The 20,394-nt window shown below is 41.8% G+C and overlaps 1 protein-coding gene across 2 annotated transcripts in view; it reads left to right on the top strand.

The window, feature by feature from the left end:
* The window catches only part of Hmcn1 (hemicentin 1), a 440,991-nt gene that overhangs the window by 92,979 nt on the left and 327,618 nt on the right, over positions 1-20,394 (top strand). For both annotated transcript variants that reach the window (XM_076547592.1, XM_076547591.1), the window contains exon 2: positions 16,232-16,302. In XM_076547592.1, the coding sequence (XP_076403707.1) occupies positions 16,232-16,302 (71 nt within the window). The remainder of the gene's footprint in view (positions 1-16,231; positions 16,303-20,394) is intronic.

Raw genomic sequence — 20,394 nt, 5'->3', positions numbered from 1 at the left:
TTGGCAGGGTGTACTGCTTCATTAGGAACTTCTTCAGAGTTCTGAGTGCAGTTCCAACCGCTTTGAACTTTCTCCATGTCTTTCATCCGCCTCTTTGACTTTAAAACTTAATTAGTATGATGAGATGCATAGGGCTCATTAGATATTATATGAATGACTTCAGTATCCTATTAATATTCTCCATTTCTCTTAATATTTTTGGGGTTAAATAACTGCCATATTGTAAGAGTTTTTCTAACTGTGTTTGCAGTTTCTAAGTTCTTCTTTTAATATGGCCCTAATAATGATTTCTAATTTCACCACATACCAGTTTTCACTCCTTTAATTATTTCTTCGGTGTTCACTTCTAGAGACATTACTTATGTATCTGTATTTTTCTATTACAGTAATCAACTATATACACCTATATGACCATGTGTACACACATAGTTTCTCCATTTGCAAGTTGTATTACAGATTCCTTTCTGAATTACTGAGTGACAATTTTAAAGCAGTGGTTTGTGTCTACTGTTTACAACAGTTGTCTATGTTTGGGAGTTTATCAGTGAGGGCCACATCTAATTTCTGGAGATTCAAAATGTCGCTGTTGCTCTCACCAGAGCACTTCGTAACCCACTGGGAGACTGTGCAGATAATGAATGAATGAAGCTTTCTCCTGCTGCATATCATTTCCTGTTTCAGTAAATTTTGTAAAACAATTTCCAAATGGTACTGTTTAAGAAGAGAAAACATGCCGGGCGGTGGTGGTGCACACCTTTAATCCCAGCACTTGGGAGGCAGAGGCAGGCAGATCTCTGTGAATTTGAGGCCAGCCTGGTCTACAGAGTGAGTTTCATGACAGGCTCCAAAGCTACACAGAGAAACCTTGTCTTGAAAAATAAACAAACGAAGAAGAAGAAGAAGAAGAAGAAGAAGAAGAAGAAGAAGAAGAAGAAGAAGAAGAAGAAGAAGAAGAGAAAACATTTATTTTATTTGACAGGTTTTGTGAGGTGAGGATCTCAGTATAACTTAGTGGGTCCTCTGTTGCTGACTGGGCCTGTAGCCATCACAAAGCTTGATAGAATAATGAACCAGATCCTGGTTTCTCATTTGCCTGTTGGTACAACTGAGTGCTCCGTGAGCTGCTGGACAGTGCACCTCAGGTACCTCTTCTGGCTGTTGGGGCAGAAGCTGCCCTTAGTCTGTGCCATGTGACTTTCTCTGTGGGGTAAGAGGGTAGCTCGCACAGCTATTTCTCATGGCTGGCTTCCATAAGAGGGCCAGAGAGGGAACACAAGACAGGACTCATGGTCTTTTAGTACTCCAGTGTTGGCTATAATGTCATTTTGTCCCATTCTGTTAGAAACAAACATCTAGATAGTCCCTAGTTAGTGGGAGGGGATTATACATGGTATAATTTATAAATGGTATAGTTTATAATCCAGGAGGTGGGAACCACTGGAAGCCATTTCAGGTGATGCTAACCACACCTGGTAAATCCTCCACAAGTAGTTCAGACTTAATTCAGAAGAATGATTTTTTTTTTTCCCCGAGACAGGGTTTCTCTGTGTAGCTTTGCACCTTTCCTGGATCTCACTCTGGAGACCAGGCTGGCCTCAAACTCACAGAGATCTGCCTGGCTCTGCCTCCCGAGTGCTGGGATTAAAGGTGTGCGCCACCACCGCCCGGCCAGAAGAATGATTTTTTTGATTCAGAGAAAGGAGACGTTCTGGAGGTTTCACACAAAGATGGGTTGTGAGTTGAGTCATAATGGAAAGTTTGGTAGGTAAATGAGGAAAACAGCCTTGGCAGCAAAAATATTTTAAACAAAAGTAAGGAGGTGGCTATTTTCTATAGGGCATCCAAGACAGTGACACATGAGATAAGTGCAAATTCTCACTGGGTTTCTAGTACTGGTGTTCCTGTGCACAGCTAAAACACTAATTAGCAGACTCAGATCAGATGCTGACTATTGTCACATGGCTTTACTTCCTTCGTGCTTGAGTTTTTATGAATTTTACAAATATTGTAAAGTGTAAATGAAAGATCAAGCCATAGTTGTGTAATGCCTTATCATCTAATGTAAAATTAGAAGATCTGATTCAGTGATAGGCTGGGAAAGGATTTTTTTTTTACTGCTTAATAAAATTCAGTTTTATGAAAGCAAGAGGTACAATTTTAATTATCTAAAACTGCCAAATGACCACAGTCTAAACTTCTCTTTTGTAATGTACTGTAAAAAGACATGACTGACTAAGGATATAATTTGCCTACCTCCTTTCTGAGTTGGAAATTGGAATTCAGTAAATCCTCTTAGGCATTAATTAGGAAACAAATTTTCTAACCCCAGAAGTCAAGGCTCCCCTCCCCCACCCCCCATCATGCTGTAGACCGTTACTCAGCAGCTGTAACCCCCAGCACAGCACCTTCTTATGGAAACCACTGGAAACCAGCAGCAGCGGCTGGCTTCCCCTGTGTGCTCCTCTCCTCCAGTCACTCCGCCATGCACTCTCTCCTCATGGAGTGCTCATGGCAGCCCTGTGGCACAGATGCGGTTGTTGTTCTCAGATAAGGAAACAGGAAGGGATTTGACAGAACTCTAAAACAAAGTTAGTCTGCGACAGACTCTTGATTTCAACCGAAGTTGCTTGCTTGGACTCCAATAAAAAGAATAAGCAATGTCTTAGCTTAAACATTTAACAAAGGCGGGGTGGGGTGGGGGTGGAGGTGGCGGTTAGGGGACAGGGCATGCAGGAGAGCGCCTCTCAGCAACTTGAGCCTTTTCATCTGGGCTCCGGAGATTTTTTCCATCAGGTTGTGCACTAGCAGTAATCTGAGCCACATTTTTCAGTTTAGTTGGGAGCTTTTGCTGGCCCGCTCCGGTCTTTTGGTGTCTCTGCTAATTGTTATTAATGGACGCCTGTAACACACATGTTAATTACTGGAGTTCAGTTTGAGTGCGGAGTGTATGATGAAGAATGGCATCTCTTGCTTTTCGGAGCACAGGTTTTAAAGGGAGGGCGGCTTGATACCATCAGTTAGCGGGAATGTTCTTGGGAGTGAAGGAGAGAAGTGTGGGAATTGGGAGCAGAGGTATTGAAACCTTCAGGTTCGTTCGTATCTGTTGGTAAGAGAGGACTGATGCCGGTGATAGGAGAGAGTGGCACAGAGTGTCCCTTGTTTCCTCTCTAGAATTTTTGAAAAGTCTTGGATATACACCACTGGCATCTGTGGGAACGCGCATGCCTCTTGGCTGTTGTAGCAGTGTGTTGGCGGTTTGGGAGGACCTAGTGGATGCTTCCTCGTTATCCCAACACCATGATGCTCAGTTTATCTTAGACCGGAAGCCTTTGGAAAAGATTCAAACTAAGACAATAGGGGGAAAAAAGGAAACAGAGTAATTAGCTCACTGACCTTAAAGAGACTTAGGCAGCTTCCAAATGTGAGTTGTTTTAAATCTGCTAACTAAGATAAATATTCTGAACCACTTCATGTTAGCAGAAATATTTAAATTTAAAATGGGTGCTCACATAAACAATTCAGTTTCATATTCAATATTTACAATTATTCCAACTATTTCATATTTTACCATTCAATGAAGATACAAAAGTAAGACATTTGCTTATAAACAGACACATGTAACTGCAAGAATATGCAAGGAAAATAAAAATTGATAATCTGAAGAAAAAGAACCCAAATCAGGCTGTGCTTGGATTTTGGAGTTTTAAACCTGAGTGGTATTTTATGTCATTCCACCAACAGAAATTCTTTGTATTATGGCCAAAGACTAATCACTAAGAAATGTGGTGGTATTGTGTTCCCCAAAATATTGTGCACCCTAATAAACTTATCTGGGATCAGAGAACAGAACAGCTACTAGATACAGAGGCTAGAGAATGGTGGCATTCATACCTTTAATCCTAGCCTTCTGGAGTTCAAGGCCACAGTGGAAATAGCCAGGCATGGTGACTCACGCCTTTAATCCCAGGAAGTAATGACAGGAGGCAGAAAGGTATATAAGGCATGAAAACCAGGAACTACGCTGGTTAAGCTTTTAGGCTTTTGAGCAGCAGTTCAGCTGAGATCCATTTGGATGAGGACTCAGAGGCTTCCAGTCTGAGGAAACAGGATCAGCTGAGGAATTGGTGAGGTGAGGTGGCTGTGGCTTGTTCTGCTTCTCTGATCTTCCAGCATTCACCCCAATACCCAGCCCGGGTTTGTTTTTATTGATAAGACCTTCTAAGATTCATGCTACAAAGAAGATAACATTGTGGACAGGTGTGTCCTTCAAAGAGACAAAAGAGAGAAGTGAGGGGATTGGGAGAGAATACTAGCTGAAAAACCGCCTACATTGGACTAAATTACTTTAGACTCACAACTTCGACACCTCAGTTAATGCTTTCCTTGTTATCTTGCCTAATGCTCAGAAATAGCTTTGATAAAAGCATCAATAACCATTATAAGCAAATTAATAACTCCACACAGCCAATAGTCACAAACACGACCTCAAGCTTGTAGATGATAAAGTGAAATCTCTACCTTCTTAAGTTGTGAGTACAATGATTAGAAAACCTTCAAGTTGTGTGTGTGTGTGTGTGTGTGTGTGTGTGTGTGTGTGTGTGTGTGTGTGTTTGGTGCAAGTGTCTATGGTATGTGCATATGAGTATGCAGGTGTCTGCATTTATGTCTGTGCATGCTGAGGCCAGAGCTGCTTGGGTCTGTGACCCCAGCATTGGAAGGCAGAGACAGACAGATCCTGTTTTCCACTTTATTTTCTTGAGACAGGGTCTCTCATTGAGGCAGTGGCACACTGTTTTGGCTACTTTAACTGGCCAGAAAGTTGTCAGGATCTGCCTGTCTCTGCCGTCTAGAGCTAGGGTCACAGGCCTGAGTAGCCATGTCCAGCTTCTATGTGGGTGCTGGCAATTTCAATTCACCTCCTCACATTTGCATGGCAAGTGTTTGTATATTGAGCCATTTTTCCAGGCCCTGCTTAGAAAACATTTGAAAAATAAAAAAGTATTTGTTATTCCATCAGCTCCAAACATCCGTTTTTATTGGTGTTGTCTTTCAGAATTTGTCCTTACTTACACCTGTGTGCCTTTGCAAATAATTTCAGTTAACACGAGCAATTCTACCGGCCATTTAATTTCATAGGTAAACATTGACTTGGGTTCCACGTGCAACGATACATCGTTACAGTCTGACTTTCTTTAGAAAACTGTGCAGTTTAATCACTTCTCAGTTTTTGGCGCTACCCATTCATATCCTGATAATGTCACTGTCTTCTTATTTCCAGTGAACTCTAACAGGAAAACGAGTTCATCACCAGTACCTTTATGACTTATGAGACCTCTAATGCATACAACACAGCAATGGTGACTATCCATAATATTAACAGAAGCACAAACATTCTAGGTTCATCATGACACTGGACTGAGTAACAATTAAAAAAGAAAGCCTCCCTCCCTGCCCCGCCCCACCCCTCCCTTCCCCACCCCGCCCCGCCCCGCCCACATGGTGTGTTTCAGACACATAGCGGTTTGCGTCCCTTTCACACTCACTGAAGTGGAGCGCTGGTCACGTCTTCACTCTTAAGCAAGTCCTCCTTTCACGTGCTGGCTAGTGCATTGCTTCCTTGTATCAACTGGAACACTCTCTCCAGTGTATAGTCCAACTTAGGTTAACTATTAGGAAGAATGTTTCCCAATTTTATTTTCACATTTTATTTCAGTTTTTAAAGTCCATTTATTTTTCAAATATTCCTAGCTGTAAGTCTTTTCTCCTGATTTTTTTTCCCTAAGGAAAGGGAATGCTATTTTTCTCCACAGAATATTTATGTATGTAGAATCTAGATACATATTTCTAATTATATGTTCTAATTTAGATGTCGTTAAATAATTATAATCGTTATTGGGCTGGAGAGGTGGCTCAGCTTTGTTAAAGGCTAGACTTACAACCAAAGATGTAGTGGTTATATTACCCAGTTAATTCATTTAGAGATTGTTTTACTGTATACTGCAAAATATGAATTAAAGTTAGAATTAAAAAATTCTTTATTATGCATTTTGTGTGTCTGTGTGTGTGTGTGTGTGTGTGTGTGTGTGTGTGTGTGTGTGTGCAGGAGCACACCTGTCATGGCAGGCTTGCGGTCAGAAGACAGTTTCTGGGAGTTGGTTCTTTCCTGCTGAGTTGTGGTTCCATATTCTAGGTCAGCAAGCTTTCCTGAAAGCTCCCCTACCTTCTGAACCTTCTCACAAGTCCAAAGTTAGATATTTTTAAAGTAAAGATTCTTGTTTGATCTTGTCTCGAAATACTCGTTTGGAGTATGTCCACTCTATTCCATAGTTATTTAAACAACCACACTCCTGTCTGCTCACTTATTGGTAGGTGTGATGTCCTTCACTGTTTTCTTTGTTGGTTTTCGTTGGTCTAATTGCCTTTACTGTTTTAAAAGTAAATTTAAGAATAACATCACCATTTCCTAAAATATAGCACGAAGTTCCTGAGAATATATATTGAATAATTTAAATATATTAAATCAATAAAGTATCTTCAGAATATACATATTTTAATACTTTGTTTTCTTCATTAAAAATAGTTTATGCCTTTTCATTGGAAGTCCTGCTTAACATAATTTCATGATAAACCTGGAATGCTCATACTATTGCTAGGATTATAAACGGTTTCTTCTTCAGCATTCCTTAATCTGGCTTGTGTTTGTCTCTTTTGGACAGCTGTGGACGCCATCTGGGATCAGCCACAAAATATGAATTGTGTAATTTGAGTAAATCTGCATACCAGTTAAATGCTCTGATATTTGCATTTATCCCACAAAATAAAGATGGATGGTAAAAATCCATGCTAATAATTTAAACCAGGTTTTAGAGGATTGGAAGCAAAAAGGGAGACCCTGTACCTCCGGGTGTAGAGCTTCCATTGGCAGTCTGGGGCACATGGCTACTTTTGGCTTAAGTGAAGCACCACATGAGCACTAGAAGGGTTTTAACCATGTGGGATGCACTTGACCCATGGCAGATGTGCCATGTGAGGTTATCCTGCAAGCCTTGAGACCCGTGTTCTGTACCCCAAATGTTTCAGTGAGTGAAGATGAGCCAGACATCTTTCCCAGCAGCCTCGACCTTTGATGAACAGGCAACTCATAGCTGGCTTTAAACCTGCCCCCCCCCCCATATGTTTAGATGCAGAGTGTGTGAAAGTCTTGAGGGACTGAGGACTTGGCCTTAGCCACTTCTGTAGTTCTGTCGGTCTAGAGCAAGTTTCTCCATGCACTGCTCCTTGCTAATGCAGGGTGCTTCAGGCTCCTGATCCGTGTGCTTATCCTGGTCCTTGTGGGGTTGAAAATGACAGCCGGCCTGAGTTGATTGGGCTACTGGGCAGCATAATGTAGAAACAGGAGAGTCGGAGGCTGAGAACCTGCTCTAGAAGATGGTGGAAAGTCAGACTCAGGCATTGACCAGGGTTCAAAGCCCCATTGTCTAAATCTGTTGCTCCATAGAACTTCACTTACAAAACAAATCTGAAGAAAAAAAAAGTAATTTCAGAATAATGGCTGTGAAGTATTAAACGCTAGGGCGGGGCTCTGTGGAGAGCTGGGCTGAGCACAAATGCACTGGCCATAAATCCAGGCAGCTGCCTAGACACACCCAGATATTTCTGAGCCTTATAATCAAGACTTCCTTTAAATCACTTGTTTGCTTGTGCTTTTTCCCATCCGCTGAGCCATCCTCAAGGTTGTGGTTCCTGTTGCTGGAATTGATGCGAGTGTTTAGAGGAAAATCACTTACCGGTCATCTCCTCACCTGTCATATGCTGAAGCATCCCCTGTATTTTCAAAAATAAAATGTTTGCAAATATGGTTCTGGGTCACTAATTACATTTTTTCTTGAAAACACCATCGGAGGGCTGCATACATTGGTTTGATTGTTATGGAAACAATCAAGACTGAAGTTTAGCCTCTTCTCCCAACATGTGGAAATCTCAACAATAGTGGATTCTTTTGTAAAGACTTGGAAATACATAGCTTTTATTCTTAATTAGTGATTCATTTTTTTCTTAGTAATTTTTCTTTTCATTTAGCTTGAACTGATTTGTATATTTTAATTTGAAGGCTTTAAATATTAAAGAATTGTCTAACATAGCAATTTATGATTACTTTTTCTTTTAAAAAAATCTTAGTTTTGAGAATTTCATACATGAATATAATGTGTTTTGGTCAAGGCCGTCCCCACTTTCATCCTTCCGACTTCTTCTATACTCCCTACCACTTTTTCTTCCAGCTTCATGTAACCCTTTAAACCCACCAGGTCCATTTAGTACCTGGATGTAGGGCCAGCCCTTGGAACATGAACAACCCATGTTCATAGGCCCCCATCCAAGCTCTTCTGACTTCCCACATCCAGCAGCCACCAATTGCCAGTAACTGCTCAGCTAGAGGTGGGACTCTGTGAGCCCCTCCCCATTCATGCTGGGATTTTGACTGGCTTGATACTGTGCTGGTCTTGGGAACACAGTCATAGCCAGTGTGAGGATCAAACGCTCCTATTGTGGCTGCAGAACCCTGCTTCACAGCGGTCCGCTACTAACTCTGGCTCTTACCATCTTCCCACCTCTTCTTTCATGATGATCTCTGTCCTCCGAGGGGAGGGGTATGATTAGATGTTCACTCCACAGGTGCTTATTCTCTCTGCCCTAGGACCTGCTGCGAGGGAGTCTCCTAACAGAGCAGTTCAAGCTTTAAAATGAATTTCAGTCATTTTTTTTTAAATTGTCCTCAATGAAATTTTATGTATCCAAAGAAACTATTGACAGGAAAGAGACAACCTTTGTGGAGAACACGATATCCTATATGGGACAGCCAATTAGCAGATAGGGTCAGCATGAACTCCTGAAACTCAACAACAAAACAAACAGCTTTCAAATATTTGCAAGATGAGGGAACATTAAAAAAAAGGTGCAAGTGTTCAATAAGTATATAAAAAGATCCTCAACATCTAATCATGGGGGAAATCAACTACATCGAGATACCGCCACACGTTAGAATGGCCAATACATAGAACAACAACAAAAATGAAAAGCAATAAATGGCAGATTGATGTGGAGGAACTAGAAATTTCGTGCACAATTGATAGAAAAGTAAAACTTCATAGCATTGAGCAAAACAGTATGGTGCTTTTAAAAAGTAAAAATAGAATTACCACGTAACTCAGTGGTTCCACCTCTTTTTATGAAATTCCCCATCTTTTTTCTTTCTTTTCTTTTTTTCCTTGTTTTTTGTTTTTGTTTATTTTTAGGACAGGATTTCTCTATGTAACAGTCCTGGCTGGCTGTCCTGGAACTTGCTTTGTAGACCAGGCTGGCAGCAAACTCATGGAGGTCCGCCTGCCTCTGTGTCCCAAGTGCTGGGATTAAAGGCGTGCGCCACCACTGCCTGGCGCTCTCTCTCTCTCTCTCTCTCTCTCTCTCTCTCTCTCTCATATATATATATGTTCCTCTCCCCCTCCCCTCCCTCTCCCCCTTCCTCCTTCCCTCCCTCCATTCCTTCCTTGCTTCCAGCTCTGAGACGGGACCTTGGACCTTGCTCTGTAGTCCAGGCTATCCTCTAACTTGAGCTCCTGTGCTTCAGCCCCCTTCTAGGGCTCTGCCCCCAAATAATCAAGATCATAATCTTGCCACGTGTGCCCACACATGCTTGTCATCTCAGTATTTAATTCTGAGAATTTCAATGTAATTTGATTGTAGTCACCCTCATTGCTTCCCCTAACTACTCCCCTAGCTTCCCATCCCCTACATCCCCTAACACTCTGTCGTCTTCCTCTCCTCCTCCTCCTTCCTCATTTTTAACTCAATGAGTTCTACTCATGCTGCTTATATAAATGTGGGGCCATTTACAGGCCTATGGTTGACCTCCCAGAAGCCATCAGCTGTCAATGCCTCCTCGGTTCAGGGCAGAGGCTTGTGATCCCCTCCCAGATCCATGCTAGAATGGTGAATGGCTTGCTCTTGTGTGGGCAGCCACAGCTGCTTTGAGTTCATGAGTGCAGAGGTCCTGTAATGTTGAGAACACTCTGGTAAACTCTGGTCCTCCCTGGTCTTTGGCTCTTGCAACCTCTCTGCCCCCTCTTCCACATTGGTTCCTCAGCTTTGAGTGTGTGTGTGTGATATAGATAGTCCATTTGTGGGTGAGCACTCCACTGACATTCTCTGCCGTTAGACTAGTAGTGAGTCCCTGCACTAAAACACAGTCCGCTGCACAAGGAACCTTCCCCGAAGAGGTCTGAGATCTGTGTTAATCTATACATAAAAAGATACAAATTTGGAGTTTGACACTATGTCCATTTAGCAGAATAAGAGTGGACCTTAAATCCAACCAGCAAGTGTTTGGTGAACCCCAGAAAGCTCGTACCTGTGGGCATGTGGGCATGATGCCATGTTGGTTATTATTGAAGTTCACAGGGTTAATAGATGGCTAAGCATGTTTGACTAATCCACATGGAAACCTATTTTTGCTACACACACACTCATGCACACCCTGTCACACACACACACACACACACACACACACAAACAACACACACACTCATACACACATACTCATACACACACACTAACACAACACACACACTCATACACACATACTCATACATACACAGTCATACACACTTATACAAAGGTTTTCAAAATTTTAATTCTAAAATTTAAGAAAGATTTCTATATAATAATATAGTTACTTAAATTAAGATGTGGTTTTGGAAATGACTTTTTAATTATTTTTCTTTGCTATCAAAGTACCTTGATCATATTAGAAACATTGTTTAATTAAATCTTATTAAATAGGTGAGTTTAAAATATCTTACATTTTTCTGTCTCTTCTTATTAACACACACACATAGTCAATGCCAAAAGTCTAATTTTATGTTTAGAAATATGTACAAAACTGAAAGTCTGAATTTTGTTGCCGTTAAAAATCCCACGGCTGTCTGTACAAAGGTATTTGCTGATGCCCTGGCCAGAATCCAGTCTAAGCGATAACAACCTGCTCCACATACTTCATCTTCCAGGTCCATTATGAAGGCATTCTTCTTCGCTTCCGCTGCTAAAGCACTGTGTAACATTGCTGAATTCATTAAACAGTTTTTTTCTGCATCCTGTCCAGCAGCACAGAACAAATGAGCGGGACCACTCTGTGCACAGTACACACTCTGCAGTTTTGTTGAATGCGTGTACTGAAGGTTATCACACAACACTCATTTGTTCAATGGATACTCTTTTTGGATAGTGGAACAGAATGATATTTAGTCAATGTTAGATAACCTGTTTCTCATGAATTCATCTCTTGAGTCCAGTTTTAGAAAATGCACCAAATGTATCATCACTCTATGGCCCAAACAGTCATTAAGGACCAAACAGTGGTCCTTACAGGTGCCTCTTCTAATGTGAGGAGGAATGCACTCAACAGGTTCAGCTCAGACTCACCTGTCAGTCCTGCTCTTGGCAATTTGATGCAGACCACTTTCAAATGGTTCAAGACAGGGATGGGGGAACCTGGAAAGAGAATGCTGTAGTTCAACTGAGTATAGTTATTAATCTGATTTCTGTCGCATCTCCCGACAGGAAGCATGATTTCTTTTTATTCAGAAAAAAAAAACAACTTTAATGCTTTAAATGTGTATATGTATACCGGCCTTTTACACATTAAATCATTTAGAATTGATTTGTCTTAAATTGAGAACACAATTTTTGGAAAGTGGATCAAGTTCAGTTTAGGCTGAGAGGAAATTAGAGGCGGCTGTGTCTGGAGGTCTAGCTCTCTGCTGTCTGTCTGTCAGTCTGTTAATCTTGCAGTCTCTTCAGGTTACCATTCACACCAGGTCCCTTCCCATTGTCTCCCCTGAAAGCTCCACCAGAGCTCTAGGGTCTCTCTGCCTTTCTCAGACATGGAGAACATTTTCTGCCTCTCTGTGTATTATTCACTCGGCCCTTTGCAGATGCTAGTTCAGCCTTCTTTTAAGATACCGGTTATTATTGTACATTACAATAGAATCCGGCTTCTAATTCGCCCGGCCCTGTTTGGTACATATTGCTTTGATTCTCCTATAATGCTTGGATGCTATTCGTCACTTTCCCCTTCTTATTTGCAACTATCAACATCATGTTGAGAGGAAAGAGCCCAAAATGCGATCGCAGCCGTGAAATCAAGCAGACCCCCAGAAGGCAGCAGCGAGGAAGAGCTTGTCATTATCAAGAAAGTGCTCTGAGCAAAGTGGAAAGACTCCAGGGGCCAGCAATCTGTGTGTGGAAAGGAAAAAGGAAGCGAGGAGCTGGCCATCGGTCTTGCCAAATGAAGCAATGTAAGAAAATATTACATTGTGAATTTCTTTCCATTATTTTCTCAAGTAGGTCCAGCAACTCAGATTAGGAGAACAATGCCTGAGATGCTGGAACAAAATCCAACGCCTTTGATAAAGCCCCGGGAAACAGGAAAGAGCAAAATTATTGAGAAGAGGCAAGTTCTTAGGGGTTAAGATTTTTTTTTTAATCAAAAGGGGTCTTCAGAATTGTGACATGTATCTTACATTTTTATACATTCTACCAATTTTTTTTTAAATTAATGAAGACATTATGGGAATAGGAAGAAGCAGAGTGCTAGAGAGGTCCCCAGGAATCCACAAAGATGACACCACTATAGACTACTGGCAATGGTCAAGAGGGTACCTGAGCTGACCTACCCCGGTGATCGGATGGCTGAATACCCAACTGTCATCATAGAACCCTCATCCAGTGACTAATGGAAGCAGATGCAGAGATCCACAACCAAATCCCAGGTGGAGCGCCAGGAGTCCAAACGATGAGAGAGAGGAGGGATCATATGAGCAAGAGATAATCGCGACCATGATTGGAAAAAGCACAGGGACAAATGGCCAAACTAGTGGAAACACATGAACTGTGAACCAATAACTGAGGAGCTCCCATGGTACTGGACCAGGCCCCTCTGGATAAGTGAGACAATTGTTTAGCTTGAACTGTTTAGGGGGGCCCCAGGCAGTGAGACCAGGATCTGTCCTTAGTGCATGAGCCAGCTTTTTGGAACCTAGTGCCTATGCTGAGACACTTTGCTCAGCCTTGGTGCAGGGAGGACGGGCTTGGACCTGCCTCAACTGAATGTACCAGGCTCTGCTGACTTCCTAGGGGAGACCTTGCCTTGGAGGAGGTGGGAATGGAGGGTGGGTTGGGGGGGATCTGGGGGTGGATGGGAGGAGGGAGGACAGGGGATTCTGTGGTTGATATGTAAAATGAATAGAATATCTCTTAATAAAAAAATTAAAAGGGAAAAATAATTATGTGGGAATTAAAATATTGACTATACCAATCTTTTAATCAAAGGACAGAACATTGTGGTTATGTTGCATATGAGAAGTCTTCAGTTGATGAGTCTGTTATCACTGATCTTAGCTTAGCAAGGAGCCCCATGATGGACTTATGGTGAAAATGTAAAAGTTAGGTCTCCAAGCCTTGGTTTAATCTTTATTATTTTCTCTTTCTCCCTTCCTCTTGTCTTTCAATACCCTCCCAGCTCTGTAATTCTTTTGTGAGATGGTTGGTTATTTCATTTACTATTTTGATTGGGTTGAATTTTCAGTGTAAACCATTATCAATCTATAGAGTAATGCAGAGGATGTCTCTGCATTCTGCTAAATACTCACTTTTAGTCTTCCATTGTCTTTATTACAGTCAAATTATTGAGATAACATTAAAGGACATTAGTGAAAAGGCAAAACATTCAAGAGACTGGGTTTAAATGAGGTCTTATATAGAGAGATACGTGAGCAGACGAAGGTCAAGGGAAGGCCTTGGGGATGGTAAGAACCACACCAAACTCAAGCTAAGGGATGCTAACAAAGTTTGAAATTTGGAGGAAGGAGAGCGTGGGTTGTCTTTGAGAGTTCCCATGAAAATTTGTGACTAGTATAGGACCACGTTCAGGTGGGAGGAGGGGACAAAGTTGTACCTGCTGAATATCATTGAAAGCTTGGCAGGAAACGAAGCCAACGTGAGTGAAAAGGAAGAGGAAATTACCAGTGACACACAGATGCAGGGCTCTGTTAAGTAAAGAGACGCACTGGAATGGAAGCGAGGGCTGTAAGGGAGGAGGGCTAGCTTTGCCAAAGAGTCGTATCGCTCAGTGTTTTAAAAGTTGGAAAGGATGCTTCCAGCTGGAGGAATATGGCAGCTTGGCAAGCCGTTCCCTCTCCTGAGCGTTTCTCATAAATGATAAAAGATTTATCTCGGCTGTCCAGAGTAGTTTGCAAAAATGTTTATTAATGAACTTCAGAGCAGATTCTGATCTTGCTTGAAAACAGGTGTACAGTTGACAGTCTCTGGGTAACTAAATGAAGGCTAATCAGTCCTCTAGCTGGAATAGCACCTCTGACCCTGACTCTTAAAGAAAAACATGTACTCAGCCCCTTTTGTTTTTTGTAGAATTAGAGGGGCTGCTTTTACAAGCTACATTCCTTATTCCTCTTTCCCTTTACTCTTATACAGTTCCACCCCACCATCGTCTTTGTGTCCCGTTCTACGTTCTTGAATGACTTTAGTAGGATGCCATGCGGGAACATAGAAGATTGGCTTGACACTGCTGTTGACAGTTCATCTGTCAGGGTGTAACTGTCTGGCATGCCCAGTCACTGTTTTGCATTCCTTTGCAAAGTATGCCTTTGTTTAGTCTTGAGGGAATCGGCTTCCCTCATTTTTCCATACACTCAGAACATGGCTAATGGCCACTCTGCTTTGTATGGAATGCAGATGTTTGCATTTTCACACGGTTTAGCCAATCAGCTCGCCATTCCTTTTGAAAATTGCAAGGTGTCTAATCTATAGGGAAGGGGTCAAGATATTTTTTCTCGTGCCATTTCTAAGAAAAATTACATAGATCATGGCAGAGAAATTGTGCTCCTTTCCAATTTATCTCATTTATTTTTCCAAATTCTACAGTCTGCTTTTAAGCCACATGTAGCATGTTATAGAAGGCCTGGCTAATTAGCTATTATCCTTTGAAGTAGAAAATCCAACATGCTTCTGAACTAGACCATCTTTTATAAAAGCTAATTATTAAGAATCTTTCTAATTTTGTGTTGCTATTACACACTATAATTTTGAGTGCATCCTAGATCTTCCTTACATAAAATAGAAAACTTTTCATCTGCTCTAGGAATTTAAATGTTATGTATTTCTGCCTGACCTAGATGAATTTTAATACTACTACTCAAATACATGGATGATGTCTCCAAAAGGTGAATGGTATCTAAATGTGTACTTTCAATTATGTATTTTAAAAGTTTTTGTTTTTAAGAATAAGCTTTAGGTACTGAAAAATACTTGTTACAAGCAAGCATGTTGCATTTGCCAAAAATAATGTGTGTATTCATGTGTGCATCTATGTGCATGTATGTGTGTGCATGTATGTTTATAATCATCTTAATATAAGCTGATATCCAGATTGCTTCTTTGCTCTTAATTCAAACCACAAGTCATGACTCTGCATGGAAAGCAGTAGCCTGGACTTGCTCCTGTTAGAAGTGGTGGCTTGCTCCGTACCTCAAGGAAGTCTTGGAGGGAACACAGCTCTGAAGGTAACTGTGATCCAAGCCAGCTTAGGGGAGTGGTGATAATGAGACCCAGCTATCCCAACCACAGGGAAAGAAGTTGTAAGGACTCTTTCTGGCATGGCCAATGCCTTTGTATCTGTGCCTCTTGAAGTTATTATGAAATCGTGTGGGCTGGGTGGTGAATACTCATTTTTCTTTTCTTTTCCCTCTTTTTGTTTTGCAATGTACTTTATTTTGAACTAACTGAGATGGGATTTTTCTCTATAATGTAGAAAATTAAATTACAGGATGGATGTGTGATTGATTTATTTACGTATTAACAGCAGCCATGTATGTGCTCAGTATTTTCTGACTGATGAAGTTAAAAAGAACTGAGATCTTGTGCCAGTTCTTACCCCCCACTTGCATTTCCTAAGGTTAAAAATATACTGTTTTAGATATGCAAAATTCATAGCAAATTATGAACGGTCTCTTGGTAGCTATAAAATGAGTCTTTAGCACTTTGCTGTTATTAGTCAATAATTATTTAGTACATGGAAAAAAGATATTCGCAAACATAGTAAAGTATTTAATGTTATTGGCTGCAGTTTGTTGAACTATGCCATTTTTTTTTGTCTCCACAGAAATTGGTCCAGTGACAATTACCACCGATCCCAAAAAATTTCAGTATGAACTCAGAGAGCTCTATGTTCAGGTGAGTGAAGTGGGAAACCATTCATCTTTGGCTGACTTTCCTCACTTTTAAAATCTGAAGGAAGCAATCGTTCTCTCAGGGGACTCAGGACATGTCATGGCCTTTCCCCACCCATGTCTAGAATGAATCAATAGATACAGAATATGATATTCTAAGTCCTTTGTACAGCACCTACAGCCGCCTTTGCCCTGTGACAATGGATCCGTGAAGTTGGGACACAGGCTGTTTGTCTTCTTTACAGAAACTATTTGCTGAACCCTGTCCTAGAAAGATCCCTTCCCCTTGATACCAAAGAAATGGTTAGTAATTCTTCCTCACAACATAAAAAACCAGAACTAAGGTCATTGTGATTCTCCTTCCTCTGACTTGCCCATATAGAAATGTTGAGTGTAAATATCATATCGTGACTAGGAAAGACCAGTAGCATTCATTTAAGTATCCTTCTGAAGGCAGTACTTGGAGAATGAGTTGGTGTGTAGTGTCCCTTTCGTGCTGCTTTGAGATTATCCCTAAATCCATTCCTTAGAAGAATTTGCTTCTGTGAGGCTGTAGTTACTACACTTTCTCAGCGGCTTCTGACGCTCTCATCTATGGGAACCCTCCCCCCCCTTTGTCACTTTCCAGCATTCATCTAGACCATTGTTCATAGTTTCCCCTCAGGGCTAGTGCCATGCCAAGCGACTTCAATGTGTGTGGTAACAGCCATCCTATCCTAGTTAAACAGCACCTCCTCACTCCTCATTCCTTGACTTACTAGCCCATCTCAGTGGACCTTAACCGCATTCTAGTCCTGAATTCCCACAAACATCCTGAACCTTGTCACTATTTCAAGTCTTCCATTTCCCAAATAACTAATGCAGGTATCTCAGTCTCCACCAACCCACTGTCCATAGAGATACTGAGGCAGCTTCTTATGCTGCTTATATTTCTTTACATCCACCGGGGACTCCAGGCAAGTGGCTCGTATGCCTTCTCCCAGGCCATTAGATCTTTCAGTTTTTCACTTTCTGCCAATCTGAGTTCTGAGACTTATCATTTTAAAACACCATTTTGTCTTCCCTGTGCAGCGCTTTTCTGTTCTGAAGGCAAAACCTCATTTCTAAGTGACTTGACTATCCGAACTGTTCATGCTTATCCACCAGTTGCGGAGGGCTGTGACCGTCTCACAGCATGGCAAGTGTACCCCCTGCCCTGTGACAAAGAGGCAGTGAGATGAGAACAAGCCTGGAAGAGAGAGCAGGACTCTAGGAAGAAATCACATTCAAGATAAGAGTATTTTAAAGATTGTAAACTCTGCCGAGGGAGTGCAGAAGAGAGCATTTAAAGACAAGAACGTCCTGTGCAAAGAGAGCAGCCGATGCAAAAATCCCGGGAGAAGGATGAGGACACAGATATGGGGGGATCTATGCAAGTCCCTTGAGGCAGAACACAGAGCCCGGGGAAACGCATGGCCCCAGAAAGGGATGAGAGGTGGACGGGTCTCAGACATTCCAACCCATGGGAGTGTTTGATGAAACCCCCACAGGAGGGCGCGATGAGACCATGACCACCTTTCTTGCCCTCTCACAGTTCCGCTGTGTTTCTTTAGTCAGTTCAACCCCTCATTCCTTTTACTGGCAATTTAAAGTCTCACTCACTCTCCTTAAACCTTTATTCTGTAACTATTGGAAATCCTATAATAGTTGCTGTTTCAACAAGTGTTCTCCTCAGAGCAAGTGACTGGCTTCGGTTTCATGTACAGGCATATAGGAATGAAGCCTTTGGCTTCTCTGTCCTTCATGATATTGTCCCTTTCCTCCTCGTTGACACTCCCTTTTCTCTCATCCCTTCTCCTATTTTTCTTCCCACTTTCCCCATGCAACTTCCTGGGAACGCCTCTGACCTTCAAATTGACCAGCAAACATTGCGGTTCCTCCAGCTTTAGGAACTGGATCCCACTTTCTCCTCGTTTTGTGGCCCCTCTTTAAGTAGACTTGCACGTGGTCACATTTGTTTTGAGCCTTAGTCTCTTTGGAGGAACAGATCCCCATTTTAATCTCTGGGGTGTCAAGGTGGCTCTCTAAAATGGGACTCGGAATGTTCCTTCTATGGTTCTCCAAACCTGACCCTTAACCCTCGGTCTCTGTCTCCTGTTTGTCAGCTTCGTAGATGTTGCTATGGCACTGTGATTAGCCAACCGAATATTTGATTCATTGCTAATACACCTCTCACCTACCTCTTAAGCTAACTTTGGTAAAGTCTTCTTTTAAACTTCATAGATGTCTTTAAAATCCATTGAGTTTCTCTCTCCTAACACCACCTAATTCCGATGACTTTACTGAACTAGTGGAGGAAAGCACCTAACTGATGTTTTTGAGTTTGCTCTGGCTTTTACTTTTCAGTCCTTTTGTGATCGGTAGATGGAAGTCTCAGAACGTATCTCTGAACTTTGACCCCTGCTGGGGCTTCATAAATACTCCTCGTAAGTTGGAATGCCTGAGACCCGTCTACCCCTCATCCCTTTCTGGGGTCTCGTGTTTCCCCAGACTCTGTGTTCTGCCTCAAGGAACTTACATAGATCCTCCCCATATCTGTTCCTCACCCTTCTCCTGGGGGCTTTTGCATAGGCTGCTCTCTTTGCACAGGAAATTCCTGTCTTTAAATCCCCTCTCTGCACTCCCTTGGCAGAATTTACAGTCTTTAAAATACTCAGTCCTATGCTGAATGTGATTTCTTCCTAGAGTCCTGCTCTGTCCTCCAGGCTCGTTCTTATCTCATTGCCTCTTTGTCATAGAGCACATGCCACATTTACATCAAAGGAACATGTTTGATATCATTATACATCATATATTATTATGAAATCTTCGGAGTAAAATGCCTGACATGTACAGTATGCTCACATAGGAATTCAAGTGAAGTGATGGACAGATATGCCAGAATCAGCACGTGAGCACAGGTCAAAACACATTTTAAAGTATTAATGTCTGATTAGTTGCAGTGTTTGGTGAACAGCTTGATTGAGAACGCTAAGGTTGCTTCTGTTTTGTGCATGTCTTGATGTGCATACCACACTGAATTATAGTTCATGAATATGTAAATGAACTTGCGAAAGTATCCCAAGTATTCCTACGTTTTAATGAATTTTCTTTTTGTCACCTTCCCTATCAGTAATCATCCTCCTGCCCTTATAGCTTGTTGCTATAATAGTCATTGACTTACTGCTTAATTCCTAGTCACTTTTTTCTCCCTTAGAAGAGAAAAATCTTGTGAGCCACCATGTGATTGTTGAGAATTGAACTTATGACCTCTGGAAGAGCAGCTAGTGCTCTTAACCCCTGAGCCACCTTTGCATAAGCAGGACAGTTGTGTAGCTTGGTCTGCTTAAGGCAGTAAAATCAGGATCTATCCTTGGTGCGTGAGCTGGCTTTTTGGAGCCTATTACCTATGGTGGGACACCTTGCACAGCCTTGATGCATGGGGGGCTTGGACCTGCCTCAACTGAATGTACCAGGCTCTGCTGACTCCCCAGGAGAGGCCTTACCCTTTTTGGAGAAGGGAATTGGGGGGTGGGTTGGGGAAGGCTGGGGGCAGGGAGCAGGAGGAGGGAAGAGAGTGGGATCTGTGGTTGGTATGTAAAGTGAATAAAAAGTTTCTTAATAAAAAAAAGAATAGAAAAATCTACAGGTGTTGAGATTCTCCAGGAAAAAAAAAAGTCTTATAGAATTGTTTATTCTGCTAAGGGATTATGACTTGAGGAATTCCATTTTCTTGGTTGCCTCAGTCCCTACATTCACTCATTCTACTGCAAACCCCTAATGACAAGAGCCTTGTAGTTCTCTCTGTAGCCTGTGCGCCTTTTGGGGGATTAGCCAGGGTAGTAGGGTGTGGTTTACATAGCTGTTGCATAAATGAATGCCACTTCTTTTAAAAAAATGTTCATTAGCAGCAACATTATATCGAGATGATTTAAACTCACTGGTGCAAAGATGTCTTAAAAACCCAATGTCAGTTTTCAATACATTGAAGAGACCTAGAAAGGCCATGTGAGGGAGATTTCAAGCCGAGGACCTATTAGGAGGAGATTTGCTGTATTCACCTTCTTCTCTGTAAGAA

The sequence above is a fragment of the Peromyscus maniculatus genome, chromosome 11 (genome assembly GCF_049852395.1).
Source record: "Peromyscus maniculatus bairdii isolate BWxNUB_F1_BW_parent chromosome 11, HU_Pman_BW_mat_3.1, whole genome shotgun sequence".
Classification (NCBI taxonomy): Eukaryota; Metazoa; Chordata; class Mammalia; order Rodentia; family Cricetidae; genus Peromyscus; species Peromyscus maniculatus.
This window is presented reverse-complemented; position numbering and strand designations above follow the sequence as displayed.